The sequence below is a fragment of the Aspergillus pseudotamarii genome, assembly GCF_009193445.1.
Source record: "Aspergillus pseudotamarii strain CBS 117625 unplaced genomic scaffold BDV38scaffold_116, whole genome shotgun sequence".
NCBI lineage: Eukaryota > Fungi > Ascomycota > Eurotiomycetes > Eurotiales > Aspergillaceae > Aspergillus > Aspergillus pseudotamarii.
In genome coordinates this window covers 50,676-70,245 of record NW_022475130.1, presented here as the reverse complement: position 1 = coordinate 70,245, position 19,570 = coordinate 50,676, and the positions used below count along the sequence as shown (strand labels likewise).

General features: G+C 48.1%; 4 protein-coding genes across 4 annotated transcripts; 3 read left to right on the top strand and 1 right to left on the bottom strand.

Annotated features, from left to right (window-relative positions):
- Positions 1-256: 256 nt before the first annotated feature.
- BDV38DRAFT_288832 (Zn(II)2Cys6 transcription factor domain-containing protein) lies at positions 257-1,290 on the top strand (the record flags this gene model as incomplete). The annotated part of the gene is made up of 3 exons (XM_032061108.1): positions 257-364; positions 420-517; positions 600-1,290. The coding sequence occupies 3 exons, from the start codon at positions 257-259 to the stop codon at positions 1,288-1,290; spliced, it is 897 nt and encodes a 298-aa protein (XP_031907379.1).
- A 2,830-nt stretch (positions 1,291-4,120) lies between these two features.
- BDV38DRAFT_26637 (aldose epimerase family protein) lies at positions 4,121-6,210 on the top strand. Its single transcript, XM_032056449.1, has 3 exons — positions 4,121-4,900; positions 4,994-5,981; positions 6,052-6,210. The coding sequence occupies exons 1-2, from the start codon at positions 4,413-4,415 to the stop codon at positions 5,496-5,498; spliced, it is 993 nt and encodes a 330-aa protein (XP_031907378.1). The 5' UTR covers positions 4,121-4,412; the 3' UTR covers positions 5,499-5,981; positions 6,052-6,210.
- Positions 6,211-7,284: 1,074 nt separating this feature from the next.
- On the top strand, positions 7,285-9,182 carry BDV38DRAFT_26333 (nicotinate-nucleotide diphosphorylase (carboxylating)). Its single transcript, XM_032056174.1, has 3 exons — positions 7,285-7,605; positions 7,693-7,748; positions 7,817-9,182. The coding sequence occupies exons 1-3, from the start codon at positions 7,450-7,452 to the stop codon at positions 8,541-8,543; spliced, it is 939 nt and encodes a 312-aa protein (XP_031907377.1). The 5' UTR covers positions 7,285-7,449; the 3' UTR covers positions 8,544-9,182.
- Positions 9,183-15,080: 5,898 nt separating this feature from the next.
- Positions 15,081-19,351, bottom strand: BDV38DRAFT_276071 (Sec7 domain protein; the record flags this gene model as incomplete). Its single annotated transcript, XM_032058145.1, has 2 exons — positions 15,081-16,969; positions 17,038-19,351. The coding sequence occupies 2 exons, from the start codon at positions 19,349-19,351 to the stop codon at positions 15,081-15,083; spliced, it is 4,203 nt and encodes a 1,400-aa protein (XP_031907376.1).
- Positions 19,352-19,570: the final 219 nt, after the last annotated feature.

Here is a 19,570-nt window from a genome sequence, read left to right as displayed (position 1 = left end):
TTGCAACACCACAACGCAAAAGGATCCCCCAGAACGCGAATGAAGAATCACTGGAAGAATATCACGTACAAACTCAACTTCTAATTCCCGGTGGTCATAGGATTATTTTCTATTCTTTTACTTCTTCCAATTATCCTCTTGATTCATTATTATTACTATTGTTATTAGTATTCTTATCATCTCAATTTCTGCGGTCTTCTGTTTTCTACTTTTTACTTTCCGTCACCGCCCACATCTATATAGGTATACTACAACAATGACAGCACGCCAATCATCACCTACATCAGACAACTCTCATTCGGACAACAATGTTCGCAAGAGGGTATGTAAGGCATGCGATCGGTGCAGACTGAAGAAATCTAAGGTAAGCAAGTTCGAGGCCCAAGCATCAGCACGCTCTGATGCACTGACCGGTGCAGTGTGATGGAGGCAACCCATGTGGTCGCTGTAGGACAGACAATGCCATTTGTGTTTTTGGCGAGAGGAAGAAGGCTCACGATAAAGTGTACCCTAAGGGGTGAGCTTGCACCTGGCATTTATAATTTGTGTATGGTTTCTCCGCAGGACTTGATCGCTAACATTATCCTACTCGGGTGTAGATATGTTGAGATGCTCGAGCAACAACAAGCGTGGCTAGTTTATGGGCTTCAAGAGCTATATCGACGTACCACTGAAGGAGAAGGGTGGCCTGGGGAACCATTGAAATGCGAAGCCAATGGCCACCCCCTCACTCACGACCTGCTCACCCGGTTGGGCGCTTTGGACCAGAGCAAAGGCGAGCGTTTTGAGGAAAACACCGAGTCTATGCAGCAAGAGCTATGGAAGCAGAACGCAGGGCATATGCAGCGCCAGGACTCGTCAGACGGCAGTTCAGAAAGTGCACAATCACCCGTTCTTCCCACCCGTTTCCCAGATGCATTTGCGCGACAACCGCTTACTCCACCTACTTTCAGCCCTCCTTTGCGGCAAGGACCTACTATCAAGACGGAGCCTCAAATTGTGCCAAATACACCTAGCTTCATTCCACCGATGGCTATGCACGGGGACGTGGTCAACCCTCTCGCATTACAAGATCCGCAACAATGGTCGAACAGTCTAGGGAGTTTCGACGATATGGACCTTATGGCGACTGCCGATTACAACAACCTGTCATTCGATGACCCAGTCTCTTCTCCGATGTTCAATCGCCAAATTCCAATGAATTGCATGTCGTATATGGATGCAAAGAATGACTACGAAGATATTAGTCAATTTTTGAATGCGAATCCACCGGAAATAACGTCTAGCTGAGCGCACATATCGACGGAGAGTTACACGCTAGCGAAGGCATGGCTTTCTTCTGCTTCGACGATACTTGCATACGCCTATAACGTGACGCATGTACATTACACATGTTTTTTTCTTCGATTTTCTAAGTGTTGTGGTTTCTAACTGATATTATTTCTGGGTGGTGGCTCTTTTTACGATAGGGTTTGAAGGGTCCATCCTACTGTACAGTCTTGTCCATTTGTTTCGGGGTTCCTAGTCTCACATCGTGAATGCGACACTCGAATGAGATCTGACACAAACGCCCCTTTGGTGTTCTGGAGTTGGTAGGTAAAACATTGGCTGGGTTTATGGAGCTATGGAGAGGATTATTCTTCCCATTTTTATCTTTATTATTCTTCTTACTTCCTTCACGTGTGTATCGAGGGTTACCACTTAATTTTGTGAAATGGTCGACTTATTCGGCGTCCGGTTTGGGATGTCTTACATATCATGATATAGAAGCATGAACCGTGCAGTTCGGTCAATATAATTGTCGGACTCTCTTCACATATATCCGCTTGGGTTTCAAAGAATTAGTTCGACTATCTCATACTCCGTATAGGCCAGGAACAGGTGGAGACGTCGATAGTGGATGACTAATCGGCAACGGAGACATCGATGATTCATCTCCGATTCTTATCTCCGCCCCGCCTGTACATAGGTATTTGATGACGGTACCTCGATCGAAACGGCTTCTAGAGTTGAATGATAGAGCAGGATATTTTCGAGACGCTGGTAGGTACTATAGCTGGCCTGATCTTGTGATAGCAATTAGTAGCCAAAAAAAAAAAAAAGAAAGAAAGAAAGAAAGAAAGAAAAGAGAAGAAAAGTAGCTAACCTGTTCACAGAGCCACAGCTAGGTGGTGTATCGTATTTCGCTTTACTGTTACTTCTTCCAGTAGTACTACGAAGTTCGAAGGGTGGTTGGATCGTCAAGAACGAGAAGGTCAAAGCCCCACTCGTGGACCCTCTGGCACGGTGCCGGTCCAGGCCAACCGAACTTGTGAAAGAGGAAAACGAAAAAAGAATCATAATTATAATTCCGCTTTTAGGATAATTCCGTAACTGCCAAAATCCGAACGACCGAGCCGATTGCTGCCTTGCTGACACCCGGCTCTCTTACCTCTCTTGCTTCCATGTTGCAAATTAATTTTTTGTTTTCTATATTTTATTTTTATGGTTTCTGCGCCCTTTTTTCAGTACGTACGGAGTATTTCTTTTTGAACTTTCCGAGTCGCTTGCCTCATATGGGCTGGGTTAAACCTTGCTCTTCCTCCGTATCGTGGTGGAGTTAATTCTGGCCGCTGCTTTAGGTTTTTTTCTAGGTTCCTTTCTCGCTTGTCTCGTCCCTTCCTGTAATAATTATCACGTATCATCGAAGCCGCCTCAGATAGATAAGGTTGACAGAGACTAATCCAACCCCTTCTTTGCCCGCGCAAGGATGGGGCGTCACGATGGAGTAATGCTAGTGTCATCTGGGAGATGACGACCGATTAATAAGCGTTGTCGTTTGCTTTGAAATGAGTCAAAAAAAGTCACTCCGGATCCTTTTGTAAGCAACCAATCGGCGAGATAAGAGATGGAAGCTTCTGCCAGCTCACTCTATGATCCGGTATCCAATACGATGATAACCCCTATATAAACGCAAAGCGACGAGTCTAGGTGTCTGAAGCAGTGATAAAAATTCCATGGGGCGCAAAGCTTCTCGTGGCATTGGATATTGTCATTTCAGGTAATACGCATTGGCATGGATCACAATCAGCGTATGTACTATGAGGTGTAGTATGGAGTACATCCCACCGGCACTACTAACGTAAGGTTGGCGATCTTGGAAATCATCTAGGTTGACACTTGCAAGACCGTAGAGTTCTCCACAGACGATGGGGACATTTAGATTGGGTGACTTATATTTACACCAGACAGCTAAACACAGTATCGTATATACCCGAAGCATTGGGTAAGGCATACGGAGTACTGCGAACTTCGCAAGAACTACTCCGTACCATGAGACGGAGCCTTCTCAGGGACTCGGTATCGGCATGTCCGCGCCCGCGGGCCCCGATATTTCCGTTCGATCGGTATGTCTACGTTCCGAGACTCTGGGTCGAATCACTCGAGTTGTTACGGGCACGACAATCGTCCTTGAGGCTAAATATGGGATTAGGGGCTTAGGTCATGGCGGCAATCTAGAAAAATGGATGCTCCACAAATGCTCCAGGAAAATACAAAATAGGGCACAAGAAAGAAAGGAGAATCTTTTTAGGCCCTGAGTGTTATCTATGTAATTCACAGCCTCAAATTTTTGTAACGTAACATACCTCGTGAACGATGTTGCTGGATATGGCGCCTTGAGATCTATAAAATAGAAGAAGTCTCTTTTCATTATCTTGAGGACTGACTCTTGTGATATGGTGGTCTGAACACGGCATCATTTGCTAACCGATGTACCTGGTAGGCATATCGCCCTTACGACGATGTAGGAAATTAAGGGAGTGGTTCAGCATGTACTCAGTATGGACGTACAAAACAGGCATCTGAATATGTCACCTTTTCGCTTTTCAACCCGCACTACTCATCCACCCATTCTACCCTATCAACCATTCGCTTATATACGGTATGTAGATCGTGGAGTACTATGTACTATATTGACTTTATTTGAACTTATAGGGCAGAGCCGCAAACAATATACATCGGTGCCTCGAACCTACATCCAACAGGTGGATTATCCGGGGTAGTGTCGAAAGAGGGATACTTTGTAGGCACACAAGGGCAACACTGCAATCCATTAAAATAGTACCAATTGCTTTTTTGAACAGGTCAATTGCGGCTGATGGGTATTGGTGGATTATCCCCTTCTCGGTTAAAATATCAATATGTGCATCTATCTCGGGTCATTATGGCGTCGGACTGTGTAAAGGGGCTTCTGATATTAGCCTAAAGGCCTTTGGGACAACTCCTGCGGGGTACGGAGTAGTGCCCCTCGTTTATATTTGATCTCCCCGTCCTGTTCAGTTGCGCCCATCAACTCACGCAATTAGCTACTGTCTCCGAAAGGGTACGAGGTGTCTTCAATAGGTACGATTAAGACAATTGATACACCGAAAATGGCCGATAAATCATCAGTTAAATTCACATCCTTGGGCGCAATCATCCAAGAGCTCAACGTGGATGGCCAGAACATCGTCCTGGGATTCACTAAGAAGGAACTCTACGAGAAATACAACACCCCTTGGTTTGGCGCGACCATTGGTCGCGTAGCTAACAGAATCAAACATGCAAAAATCCAAAATCTCAACAACCAAGAATATGAACTTGAGAAGAACGATGATCCTAACGCGCTGCATGGAGGTAGCCGTGGATGGGGTAGGCAGGACTTTGAGGGCCCTACGTTACTGCATCGAAGCGGGAAAGACACCTTACTTTATACCTATACGAGCCCCCATCTTGACGGAGGATACCCTGGCACGGTAGAGATCAAAGTCTTCTATACGGCAAGCAAAGAGGACAACCGTTCAGTGCTTTCGATCGAGTATGAGGTTGAAATGGTGGGTGATGAGTGCAACGAGACGATCGTCAACGTGACCAACCATAGGTATGTACCAGATGGGAGACTTGGGACAGACGTGAATTGCGGTTCACTAAAAAGTAATGATGGAGTATTTGCTAAAGAGCTACATTGCTATAGTTATTTCAACCTCACGGGCGGCGAGACCATTGACGGCACCTCAGCTAAGCTCCTTTCTCAGCACTATCTGCCGCTCGACAATACCGGCATCCCGTTTGGAAGGATCGACGTACATCCTAGTAAAGTCACTGAGCCATTCACAATCGGGCCGAACAAAGAAGCTTTTGACGATGTCTTTGTTATGGATCGAGATGTCGCTGGGATCCCGTTGGATACGCGTGAGAGACCGCTCCAGCTACTCGCAGAGTTCCACCACCCAGAGTCGCGTATCAATCTACAGGTACACAGCACTGAGCCTGCGTTTCAGTTTTATACAGGCCAAGGAACCAATGTAGCTGCGGTTGACGGCAACCCAAGTCGAGGCCCGTTTTCCGGCTTCTGCATCGAGCCCAGCCGGTTTGTCAACGCGATCAACGAACCGGATTGGCGACACATGGTTGTTTTGAAGAAGGGTGATAAGTATGGAAGCAAGATCGTGTATAAGACCTGGAAAGACCCGCAATGAATTGCCGGTTCTAGAATATTGTCATGCCACCGATGTGGAACCGATTTTTTTTTTCCTCTCTTTCTTTTACCTCTTCGGCGTTTGCAAAATCATCCGATTGTCACATGATGTGCCGATTACCCTTATCACTCTTAAATGTATACGATGCATTTATCATCAAGTTCCAGCAGTCGTACGCTCCACAGTAAATAGATTTATGAGTCGTCAGTGGACGAGGTCTCGGCCTTGAATCAAGAAAACACTCCACCAAGGGGGATTGAATAAAAACAAAAATTTCCCACCCTCTTTTCTAATTCCATTTCCCTTGTAAATTTGTCAGCGCTGCAGCGTGTCACTCCTCGCCATGTGCATTTGCGTGGGTGCGGTTTATTTTGGATCATAATGGTTTCGTTCTGTTCTGCAGGAGGGAATATCGCTCATTCTTCCAATTTCTCGACTGCCAAGAGTTTCTGGAATTGAGCTATTGCTTCTAGCGCCCCTAGAGTACGCTTGCTATGTTTGTTGATCATCTCAGTAGTTCGTTAGGGAATGGAGCAATTTATGAACATTATAGGCTATGGTGCGCTTGAGAAATAATACCTCAATCAACATGAAACCCATCAGTATTGTCAAGCACAGTAAGTACGGCGTACTGTGTACAGTGTACTGTACACAGTACCAGCCGCGGATCTGGGAGATGCCGTTTTTGGCCGTGTAACGATACGTTACCACTTTGCTCGAGCTTTCGGACTCGGAACGGACAACAAAACTTACCGACGGAGCTTGGCAGCGATAAACTTCCTGTTTGGAGGACGGGAGTACTGAGTAAGTATACCGTAAAGTATAAGGTTCTCCTGAATTAACCAGTATTTTGGCAAGATATTCTTGGAGGGATCAACTTCTGTAAATCCGTAACTCCGGCTATTGAAAATTAGGTCTATCCGGCTTAAAGATTCCTTCCCTTGTCCGAGACGCCAAACTGGGAACGACTACGAAGCAGGCGCAACCGCAAATAGCTAAAGGAGATACGAACCGCTTTGGTCACAAGGTCGGGCGGGAGTTGATGTTTGAAAGTATTGTGGCTGATTTTACGTATAGAATCTATGCATATTAGCGTTGTTGTTTATTTTACCCCGCAATTCTGTTTGGATTGAATTAATACGGAGTACAGTTATGTACATGCATACAGGGAACAAAATAACCAAGTTAACATTTCATTAAGCTAATCCTTCATTCACCATGCTGGGGTGATTATGCAATATCTATCTACACACTCACTCTCACACTCTCTCTTCCTCTCCGCCAATGCAAATGAAAGTTGAAGCAATCATCTCACCAGAAGCTCAATGCGCCTCGATCAAGTATTCTTGTTGCCTACAGACGGGGGCAGTGCGACCCCACATAACTCTTAGCATTGCGTTGGCGCGTCTTGGAAAACATTCGCAGATGAAATGTCCTGCGAGATAAGGAGTCTCTTAAAGATGGCTGTGCTCTAGGGAGGAGCCTCGTTTTGTTTATTATACAAATACGGAGTAGTTCTAGGACTGATAGATGTGTGGATGTCATATGCCTTCGTATTTTCGCAACGCACTTTTCTTGTCGCTGCCTAATTATCACGGACTGTGTATTTGTACTGTACATACATACGAACGAACATGGGAATTAACAAGAAAAGTACGTTTGCGATGGAATTGACAGATACGGCTCTCTAGTCTCATAGGGTAAGTAGCGCGAGCGACCTATTCTTGGGGTTTAGTATGTATGTATATTGTACTCTGTACATCAACACATACAGCGATGACCTCAAGTCCCCTCCTTCACGTGACCACCCCGGAACGTCCCGATTGTCTGCCCCGCGTGGGGTTTGATATCAACTTCCTCCCTTGTGCTTGATTGGATTCCCATCCTTCCTTGGAGATCCATAGTCTATCTCAATAAACATCCCACATTTCAGGAAGACGAACACAAAGCAATGGCTTCTGCTTACGGGGACTTCCGTCACTTGCTACCTAGCAATTACAAACGCTTGATCACCTCCTGGCTCGAAGAGGACTGTCCCAGTTTTGACTATGGCGGTTTCGTCGTCGGGGAGTCGGACGGTGAGGCAAGGTTGTTGGGGAAAGCCAAGGTAACCCTCGCGTTCCGCAGATGCATGAGGAATATGTTTTTCTCGAAATACCTATCATTGCGTGCTAATCCATCCCCGTATCCATAGGGAGTCGTTGCAGGTGTCCCTTTCGTCGATGAAGTTTTCGCTCAGTTAGGATGCACGTGAGTCAATACTACACGACGCTGGACCTGACCTGTACCGTGCGATCAATATCTAAATGGCAGAAAAGAGTAGAATGGCACGTCCAAGAAGGCGAGTACATTGAACCTATCAAACATTGCGCCACCGTGCGCGGGCCTATCCGCAAGATCCTCCTCGGAGAACGTGTCGCCCTCAATATCCTCGCTCGGTGCTCCGGTATCGCAACAAAAAGTGCCTCGCTAGTAGCTGCTCTCCGCACCCACGGTTGGAACGGAACGCTTGCTGGCACCCGTAAAACCACGCCTGGATTCCGCGTGGTCGAAAAGTATGGAATTCTTGTGGGAGGTGCTGATCCACACCGCCATGACCTCAGTTCGATGACAATGCTAAAGGATAACCATGTCTGGGCCTGTGCGAATAACCGTGCGGCTAAGGATGGGGCGGGTTCTGCTTCGACCGAGTCCGTCGCGGCTGCTATACCTCGGGCGGTCCATGCAGCTAAGGTAGCTGGAGGCTTTGCGACCAAGGTAGAGGTTGAGTGCCGAAGTGTCGAGGAGGCAAATGCGGCTATTGAGGCCGGGGCGGATGTGATCATGTTGGATAATTTCACACCAGACGGAGTTCGCGAAGCAGCTAAGCAACTTAAGCAAGGTTGGGCTGGCACGAAGCAGCCCTTCCTCATTGAAGTAAGTGGTGGGTTGAACGAGTCCAACGCTGCTTCGTACGCATGCTCGGACGTCGACATTATTTCCACTAGCTCGATTCACCAGGGTGTCGGCATCGTGGACTTTTCTCTCAAGGTTTCGCTGCGGTGAACACTGTGATTGAGGTTTGGATACACGGTAAGTAAAATAGCTGAGTGACAACGTCATGTGTAGATGTGAATAGACAAAACTATGTATGTACTTTGTCAGCACGTTCCCACACGACTAAATGCCAACACTGGCGGTTGGTCTCGCCTTGTGAAACTATCAATATACCCGATACATGCAATGTTTGTGTCCCTATCAACCCTACAATGCAATGCACAACGATTGTTTAGTGGGCTCGATTACGCCCTCATAGGTATAGCGGCCACGTGGTGAATTTGAGACATTAAAGTACTTCTAGTCTAACTTCATCCCGCCTAACTATCAGTCCCCCAAACTAAGTACGAAGAGCACTATATAGCCTAACCCCTGGGGATTACCCTACCGAGTAGTGAATAATTTCCATGAAAACAGAATCGTTTGTGGCGGGCAACATGGAATCGGTTAGGATATTAGAAGTTAAATAAAACGAGAGCCGAAAGCGATGGGTATATAAAGTATACAAGAATGAACACAGAGAACCGGGATCAACATGAAGTGCTTAGGGTAAAACAGAAAGGTTCCTCGGGATGCAAAACGAACTTGAGAACAAGACTGGCATGATTCTGAATGGAACCGAACGAGAGAAATGGACCAAAAAAAAAAAAAAAAAGAAAAACGCGGGGAGAGGTGTTTAGCCGGAGACCAGGAGGGCACTTCACTAAACCTCAATATCAACACATATCCCTTCTCCATCACTCGAGCTTGGGTCATCATCCCTGTGATTACCGTATCCGCCACCAGAGTCATGATCAGTTCCTTGAATCATCCTTAGATTTTGCCCTCGAGCCTGACCAGCGTTGTTGTCAACAGAATAATCCATTGACATGTCTTTGCGCACACGCTCCCTCTCTAGTTGGGCTCGAAGCCTTTGGTTTTCAGCGTCTCGCTCTTCAAGTCGCTTGCGAGCCCCGTTACGATCTAGCAGGCGTGCTTCCCTTTCTTGCTTCAGTCTTTTCTCCAGCTCGTGCAAGCGCTGAATCCATTTTTCATTATTCCCTTGATCGCCTACCGCGCGTCTTGTGCGGGAATTTTGCACCATGGCCCCAGCACTGTCGGCAAGTGTCGTGGTTGAAGAGACATGGGATGGTTGAGGCATACCGCTGGTTGAACTCCGCGTCAAACCCCGAGAATTAGGGGGGATGGTGGGCTTTTCAACCATTGAATTATGACGAACCAAGGAAGTTGGATCTACGTCCGCCCCAGATTCCATGCGTGGAGAGCTCGGCCCCATCCCGGCAGGGCCGCGGCTGCGCGAGTGAGATTGTAGCAGGTTCAGCTCAGCTTTCAACAACCGATTCTCCCCTCGAAGCTTGGCCATCTCCGGCGACAGGCCAGATTGGCCTAGCTTATGTTGTTGAGCACGAATATTCATCATTGACTCTTCTAAACGATCCAGCTTTTTGATCCGTAGGCTCAAGGTGTGCTCGACGGTCTGATATTGCTTGGTAAGGTCACGTTCAACGCCCTTAATGCGATTCTTGAAGCCGGAGATCACGTTCTCCAGTGTCTTTACAGCAAGCAAAAGATTGCGGCTGAAGCCCGGCCAGAAGAGGATGTTGCCTATGACCTCTTGACTTGGGAGGTTGCCGTTGATTAAGCTGTTAGAGTGCGCCCAGTCCGGCCCACACATCGCCGACAAACGTTTCCAGATCATAAGCAGCATCGTGTTCCGCTCATTGAGCTGATCTTTGAATTGTTGCTCGAGATTAGTAAAGCGCTTGCGATCCTGGCTGCGGGCATTTTCTAGCTCTGTGATACGTGAATTGTTTTGGGTGATGGTCCGAGATGCTTGGTGGTGAGATTTAAGCGCCTGCTCAAACGACTGTTTATCTGCCCGGCGAGAATGTCGCTCGCGTTCGAGAAGCTCAGCTAGCTTCCGAGACTCCAACCCGTGGCTCTCAAGTAGCGCATCGCGGTTTCGCAATAGTGACTCGGTCTCGTCTAGTTTAGAGCGGGTACTTTCGAGTTCCCAAGCAGTCGACTCAAGGTTCTTTTGAAGCTCCATGATTTTGGAGATCAAGCTAGAGCGACTACCAGTCAGATCACCTAAAGTCTCTCGAAGATTGTTCTCCAAGTCCATGAGCCGCTCCCTCCAAGTATTAGTCTCGATTTCTTGAGCCGATAGACTCTTCTTGAGTTTGCGAGCCTCCTCCTTGGCAGCAGATGCTTCTCGATTCAACTCGTTGACGATTCGCTGGACTTCTTGCTTCTCCTTGCTTCCTACGACCTCCCGCTGATACCGCTCTTCTGTCAGACGTTCCTCAAGTTCTCTGGCCTTGTCCTTTTCGCTTTGGAGGCTTATCTGGTATGTCTTTAGATCTGACTCCAGGTCACCGATTCTGATCTTATCACCATCTTGTTCTTCTCGCAGGAATGCAATCTCGTTCTGACTCGATTCAATTTGAACTGTCAGTCGCTGGACCTTCGTGTTTGCTTCAAAGAGACTTTTTTCAAAAGACTCCATCTCTCGATTACAATCTTCAAGCTCCTGTTGGACAGCTTTATACCGTTGCAAATTGTTTTGTGCGTCTTCTTCAAGTCGGATGATGCCTTCGCTGGCTGAGCGCATTTCTGCCTGCAGCGCCCGGAGATTCTCATCTTGAATCTTCAACTCCTCACTTAATCGCTGGCACTCTTCGGTCTTCTGATCAAGCTCCTCGCCAAGGGCATCCAGCTCATCTTGGGCTTCAGCCCTCAAGTCCTGGAAAGCCGCATTATGTTCATCCGCCATCAGTAGTGCACGGTCACGTTCTTGCTCCAGGTTCTGCAAATCTTGCTGTAGCTTTTGCATTTCCTCCTCCGCTTGATCCATGTCAGCTTGATATGCTTTATCGAAAGCCTCGACTTCTTTGCCGCGCTCTTGGTATGCTTTGTCGAGTGTTTCCAACTCTTTCTTGTACTCATCCAACTCCCTCTTATACTCCTCCAGCTCCGTTCGAACAGCTTGGTTATCAAGTTTCAGCGCAGAAACCTGATCACGCAACTGTCCGTTCCGGACTTCCAGATCTTCTCGTTCCGCGTCATCGCCTGGGTATGGAGCAGTTCCATCACTCGCTCGAGAAGATGGTCTACCGTGAGCTCGCGAAGCGGACCGATCAAAGATGCTGTCCCCAGCAATGGAGCGACCGCCGTCACGCCGCTGGCCAAGCTTCAGCTCCTCGATCTCTTGGTAGAGACGTTCTTTCTCACGATTTCGAGATGTAAGCATCGATGTTTGAGCACTGACTTCTTTCCTCAACTCCGCATTTTCTTGTTTCAAGAGCTCCAATTCCATTACCAAGGTTGAGCTAGAGGAACTGCTGGGGTTTGTATTGCGATTCAACTCTCTATCGGAGACAGCAGAGTACGAATTCATGGACTCTACCCGGTCACGCTGCGTTGGTCTTGTGGAGACTATTATCGAGCTCATTTCACTCTTGAGGCGTAGCGCATCGTCTCGTAGCCTTTTGTTCTCCTCCTCTGCTTGCTCTCGAGCAGCCGTCTCTGCTTCGAGCATGTCTTTCCACATGTCCTATAGCATTCAATTCAGCACAAAGGCAACCAAAACTTAGAGTAACCTGCACTCACCCTCTCTTCCCTTGCTCCTACATCCGAACCCATTGGTCTTCCATCATTGAGTGATTTAAGAATTTCTGCCAATTTCCTCTTCTCGCTTTCTCTGGCAATACTTTCGGATCTTAGTCTCTCAATCTCGAGCTCATAAACCTCTACTCTCTCCCTTAAAAATAGTATCTCTTCTTCTTGTGCTGGTTCACGACCATCGTCGTCAGATCCTTCAGGATCGTGATTCACCATAGATTCCTTGTCAGACTGTTGGTCTTTGAGCTGCTTCTCTAAATCACGGATTTTCCTTTTCAAAGTTTGGCTGTCTTTCTGAAGTTTCAGTTTATCTGACTTTAGCTCAACATTCTCCGAAATCATTTCCTTTATCCCTTCCTCGGAGCGGCGATTCAATGCCTCATTGAGAAAATGAATTCTCATCTTCAAGTCAAAGTTCTCTTTGGAGAGACGATCAATGGTGCTGCTTTGCTCTTTGAGAGTCATGGACCGACCACTCCTTGCAAAGGCTGGAGTGGCACCTGCACGCTTGTCCGGTGATAATCCACGGCCAGCATAGTCTTCTCTAAATTGCTTCACAAATGTGCTTGGTACCTGGACATCTTTGACATGTTCTGCAATGGCCGTATCTGTGGGGAAACTGATATCCTGCGCTTTGGCTTTAGGTGTCATTAGCCCGGTAGTATCTTCAGTCATAGGCTCCTCTTGGTTTTGTCCGTGCTTTTGCTGGGATGACCCGGGGCGTGACTGTAAAGGTGTTTCCTCCTCATTTAAGGTATCTAAGCCACTTTCCGTAGTGCTGCTAGGATTTCTCTTATCGAGGAGATTTTCATCACTATACCCAGAAATACCGGAAGCCATACTCCCTAAACTCACTGATCTAGCCAGGTTGTTACGCTGTTCATGTTGCACAGTGCCAGCGTTACCTGGTACTGCACCTCCCGACTGAAGCGCGTAGTCAGCACCCAATGTTGCATCACTATTCGTCATTTCTGTATTGTTGCTTGTCACCGAGGAATAAGAGAGACGGTGGGCTGACTGGCGACTGGTCAAATATTTCGGTCTATTCCCTCTACGGCTGCTTGTGCGTGAGACCGCCTCCACTTCATAGTTGGCATTTCCGCTGAGGGGTCCTGCCTGCGAAGGAGAAAGGCTCCCCGAAGCCGTGCGAAAGTCCTGACGAGCTGGCTGTTGGGTTTTATTTAAGTCGGATACAGGTGGCCCATCCGTTGGCTCCTCGAAAAACTGGCCAATTTGGAGAGGACCTTCAGATGATGAGAGCTGATTCCGATTTACAGTCCTAGCCGCCGCTTGTGCCGCGGGTGATGACTGCACCGTCTCTAAATCCTTCTCACTATTTTCCTGCCACTCGGAGGGGGGCGCAGGGGTAGTCTCGGAGTCTACAGTCATATCCTCCTCAGGCCTCAAACTGGGGGTTTGTGGTATCGGAACGCCATCATAGGTTGAGGTAATATCATAACTTGAGCCATCTGGTACCACAAAGGACGACTGAACATGGCCTGGCTTGTCGAATTCTGGCGCGCGCTCATCAACTCCAACCAGATAGGTATCGTCGGCATTCGAGTGCTGGTTCCTTGGGACAATTTGAATTGTTGAGGGTTCCGGTAAGAAACTTGACTCCATGTCCATTAACTTTCTTCGCATTTCTTTCTCCTCCATCAAGGTCTGGTTAACCATGCGCTCGTGATCACCGTCATCGCTGGACAGGAGTAAAAGACTGCTGTCATCGTTATCGGGTAGCGGAGGTAGATTTAGGGAAGCATTAGAGTCGTCAAGATCCTGCTGCTCAACAGCAGGTGTAGATCGGCCATCTCGTTTCGCGTCTGCTATTGTTCCGTCTTGTGTGTAGTGAGCTCCACCATCTACACCGGTTGTACTCGAGTTTGTTAGGAGGTGTTCTCTCCGCGTGTGCCCCTCCTCCATTATATCGGTCGCGTAGAACTCGTCCTCCAGGGACAAAAGTTCGTTTCCAGTATCTGAGCTTCTTCCAACTGGCGAGGAAGATGGCGGTGAGAGCGCAGATTCAATCGCATTGAGGGTACCGAGAGGAGATGGCAGTTGAGCGGACCCTGTCGACATGGTGACGGAGTCTGGGCACCGTGTTTGTTTTCTCCACTTCCACCTTGAATACCTAGAATCCTAATGGCGAAAGCCCGGCTTTATTGACCCACTTAACTCGGTAGCCTTAGCGTGATCACCTAAGTTTAGACTTCTGCTGGTCCTGCTTTCAGGCCCGGCAACTCTGAAGTAAGTTTATTTCGTCTTTTGCCCTTCAAATATTTCGATGGCTTACGACTCTGCTCAAAAAATAAAAAGAACAAAATTAAAATAAAAATAAAAAGAATAAAAAGAGAGAGAGAGAGAAAGAAAGAAAAGAAAAGAAAAACGTGCCAGGATTGACTGTGGCGGAAGAGTGCATTTTATTCGAGAGGGAAAGGAGCGTATCAGTAAGGAGCCAATCATTAAGTTCCAAATTCATGAGCACCAATGGTTGCACCAGTACTACTAGTACGTACTACAAAAGAAAACTAATAAGAAAAAAAAGTGCGTATGATTAAATTATAAATATCTACACTAGATAGATAATCACGCTACTTGGACTAGTAATGCTATATATATCCACATCAAGAGGAACCAAACCAAATGACACTCGTCGTACCCATAACGTAAGTCTCGTAAATATTTCAAAAGGAAGGAGAAAAGCAGGATACAGAAGGGGAAGGAGAAGAGTGACAGAGGAAAAGGAAAGCCAACCATTAGCAAGAGATGATGGAGACTGGAAAATGACATATAAGAAAGCGCAAGAGAACGATCAATGGTTGGGGAATCGCATACACACGACTCCATTCAATCCATGAGTGACAGTTGGGAGAAAGGCGTGCCATGTATTCTGCATTCACCTGCACTGATGGAAAAATTTATTTATGTGGAAGGTGAGCTCTCCTCGCGGGAAGCATATATTTTGTTTTTGAGGTCGAGTGCCCTTTGTAGAGTCTCAATATATGTGCGAAACTTCACATTTTCTCGCAGCAAGTACGATGATTTACGCTCCCAGTTGGCCATGGACTTTGTGGCATTCGGATGCCTGGGAGAAAAGGCCAGAACCATGGCCGGTCGGAGCTCATTATGTCGCTGTAGTTCATCCTCAACATTCTTGACATACTTTCGCAAAGCCTTCAGTTGGTCAGCTTCAGGTAAGTTTGAAGCGACCATACTCTGCTGGGGCGGAGCCCAGTCGCTGATGTTTACTCGATCGGCTGGAAGCCTGGGTCGTACACCGCCTTGCTGGTCAATAGAGCTCCGGATAGAACTTTGAATGCTAGGTCGTGCCCCAGACGAGGACGGTGGCGACCTATTGTTGTTGTTGTTGTTCTCCGTCGTTATCAAGGCACTGTTGATGACCGTATCACTCCAGCCGTACTCCATATTGCTAACTCCACCAACCAAAGGCTCTTTGGATAACCTCGCACTCCAGTAGTTAGCTGTAGAGACGAATTCATGGACGATCTCCGGAGTGCCAGCCTGAAAGAGGTGTACCGCGCCATTAGGTAGACTCAGAGCCCAGACGTGCGGGCGGGACTTAGAGTACCCGGGGGATGGAAGTACGCTTGCGAGGGTTTGACGTAGGAGAAATTTCCTTATCTCCTCAGCATTCTCTGTCCAGTTCCCTCCTCCCACCACTACTCCACCATGTGAGTGGGGCTTTGACTTATGCCGAACGGACTTCGTGGACGAATTGAAAGAAAACAGCCGCATCCAACCCTGTTGTATCACAGCGAAGCATTCGTTCCAGTTTCGGTCCTTAGCCCTCCTATCAGCCGAATCCAAGTGTTGCTTATGCTTTAGGCTCCCTTCTTTGGCCCAAGGAGCGCCAGCAAGTTGAAGAGTCTCGTCTTCCAGAAGCGGTATGGTTCCCTCGATCTCCTCGGTGCTCGCGATGGAATAGGCAGAGTCCTCCCGGATTATCGCATGACTTAGTGCATTAGCGAATCCAATAGATTGCTGATAGTCGCCACGCATATAGTCTGATCCGAATGAGTCTACTGAGACAGATGTTAACTTGCCCAAAGATTGCTTACTCCAAGTACTGGAGGCAGACGGACTCCAGAAAGACGACTGCTCCTCCAGACTGGTTCGGCTGGAACCCATGACGGAAGGGGGGTATAATCTCGCCCGTGACCGGTTTTTGGAAGACCAGCGCGCGGTGCCGCAGCGGGAGTCGGCTGAGCGGCCCCGTGGGTAGATGTCGGAGCCGCTCCTGCTCACGGTGCTGGGGCTTCTGCGCAAACCACTCGGATTAGGGGACAATAAATGGTTCGATGAGATTCGAGACGCCTCTTTCTCTACTTGAGCACCATGAAGGGGGAGCCTCTGCTTCTGTATCGAAGTATAAAAGTCCCTCAGAACGGTTTCAACTTGCTGGCCCCAGGCTTTTTCGGTTCCATTAAATGGCACATTTACCAACGGGCCTGTGTTAGTTTCAGGATCACCTGATAATTTGACGGAGAGATCAGTCCGAGAAAGTCTGTTCACGAGCTTCGCTGGCGCATTTGTTGGCTTATCAGCGGTCATATTCCCACGATCGGGCTCATCCATAGGGGACGTCAGAGATTCCCGGGCCGACACTTTCGATTTATTGTGAGCTACATGAAGTGCTTCAAACCCATCCGGGGCCGCGTCGAAGGCCACGCGATGTATAGTGGGCATCGTGTTTCGAACAAATTGGGCTTTGGTCATCTTCTGTTCAATGTCCGCAAGGTGAAGGTCGGTGTTCAACAGAAGAAGGGAGTAGCATATAGTGTGCACAACATCTACAAAAATGGTGTGCTGAGCATCATATCGCATAAGAGTACGGAAAAATAGAGTAAGGCGGACATACCTGAAGCCTTGAACCCATGGTTAGGGTTGCACTCACACCATCGTATGGAAAACGCATCTAGAACTCGATCAACCTGCTGTGTCTCTCCCTTTAATATAAGCCGGTTACATAGACTTCGAAGGGCTGCCAATATATTCATATTGGACCAGTCAAAAAACTCCATGTATGCCTTGCGAATCGTAGCGCGGTCCGGGTCACCGAGCCATGCAGCAGCCGGCTCATTTCCCACAACTTGATCTTGACTGTCGTAGAGCTTGTGAGCCTGTTCTTTTTCTGAATCTCCTGGTTGATACTCCGGGATGTCATCAATGCAATCAACTTTACTCTCCGGTATTTCAGCGGACTTTGATTCCACCGGAGAGACCACGGGTGTGCTGGAAGCTGTGTAATAGTTCGAGATATTTGATGTCGATACTTTTAATGAGCCACTGGTATCAACAGGAGGCGATTTCGGGCTGGATTCGTCTTCGCGGTCGTACAGACTGGGTCCGCTCTGATGCTTAACTTTTCCTTCCGGCTCCCCTGGGTTTATCGTACGTGTCTCCTCGGGACTTTCTATAGGCGACACACTCTTTTGAGAGAAACGCTCAACGACGGGCGATAGTGACGGAACACTAAGGTCTTGTGGCGTCAACCTGTTCCGGACACCACCTGCACGATCACTCTCCGAGTCTGGCCCACTGTCGCGTGAACCGACGCCATCCCTGGGAATCAGCTGTTCTGGACTGGCTGAAGATGTAGAATCCATGTGATCGACTTTGGGATTATCCTCCTCTCCGACCTTATTTCCCAGAGTTGATGTATCACGTGCACTAGAGGAAGCGGCGGGGTAAAGGCTGTATTTGGGTCTCTGCACTCTACCTGCAGCATGAAAACTTTCTTTTGATTTCTCTGCAGGTGAATCAATGCCTTTGTCCTCCTGTTTATCGTTGCCTATGTTTCGGCTATGGGATTCTTTGGAAGGGAACAGCCCTGGAGCGCTAGCATCTGCAAGATATGGGTTCATCACCTTCCTTAAACTACTCACAGGGCTAGGCTGTGGCTTTGTGACTTCATGTGGCCTTGAGCCAGACTCTGGGGGAATTAGAATAGGAGGGGGTGCGTTCTCAGTCACCGATCTTTTCCGTCGGCGGAAGAATGAAGATTTCTTATTCACCACTTGATGGGTCCCTTGACGGACCGTAGTGGTACCCGCCGTGCTACTCTTCAATGGCTGTCTCCGGTCCTTGGTATTTGTAGTGGAACTATTGAAATCCCGTAGATCGTTATCTTGGGAGAATACAAGATCAACCTGATTGTTTTCTGAGCCAGGTGTAGAGTTTTTGGATGAACCAAAAACACGCCGAAAAAAACCCGGACGTTCCCTGGTCGGAGCTGGATCAGAGGGTGTCGGAAAGATAGGTTTGTTGAATGATATCGTAGGACTTGGGGCCGGCGGATCAAACGTAGCTGCCGGTATAGCCGGGGGAGGTTCCAAAACAGGCGCACCGAGTTGCGTTAAATCATTTTCACGGCCACTCATGGCTGCAGTACTTTTTGTTCGTGCCGACTTCACACTATTCCGTCGAGAAGCTACCGGTGTGCGCGATGACTGAGGACCTAAACTTCCGGGATATTCACCTTGCGATGAAACTTTATACCTTCTTGGTCCACCAGGAATACTCGGTGTAGGGGCTGCGTCAACTCCGTCGAATGATATTGGATCATAATCAATCGTAGCCTCCTTAAACGGAATGATCGGTTGTCTAGTGCCAAAGTCGAAGCTTGCGGAACGCCGCTCAGTAGCCAAATCCGCTCGATGATTTCCTGAAAGGGGTGGGCCAAAATCCATGTTTAAAGAGGAGCTCCCTTTACTACCTTGTCTGGTTCCGCGAACCCCAGAGGTACCACCTCCTGAGGTGGAGCGATGATCATATATTTGGCCGCGTAAGCTTGGCCCTTCTGGGGTGCGGGCACTACCGAATCTTCTAAGGTTAGAATTGTAATTCGAGCTGCTAGTGCTCCGACGAGCCCTGCCCGGCTGAGTCCCGTATCGACTAGCTACATCATCAGGGTTGTAGTCTAGCTCTGATGACAGAGACGATGAAAAGGTATGGCCGCGATAACGACGTTGGGTCATAGAATCTGGCGAGCAACGGCCATATAGATCTGACTCGAAAACGGAATTGAACAGACGGTAGTCATCCAGAACGGAGGCATTTGAGGATGCAAATTGGTCCAGCGACAGGAGCATATTGTCAACGATAGAAGTGCGAGCGGCATGTTTAGGGGACAAAGATAAGTCATGGGGATCTCGCTCGTCACCAGAGTCCATGCCGTTGTTTGTGTTATCACCTGCGTTGTATTCGTCGAGAAAAGTTTCGCGCACTGGCGGGCGTGACTGGGTCATCCTCCCCATAGCTTTGTAGTTGGATGCTGCAGAAGGCGTACTCGGGGGAGGATTACTGGCATGCATCTCGGGAAGTTGTTGAGACATTCTTGTACCCTCTGATCGCGTGAATAGGCTCGATGAAGGTGATGTAAAAGCCCGCAA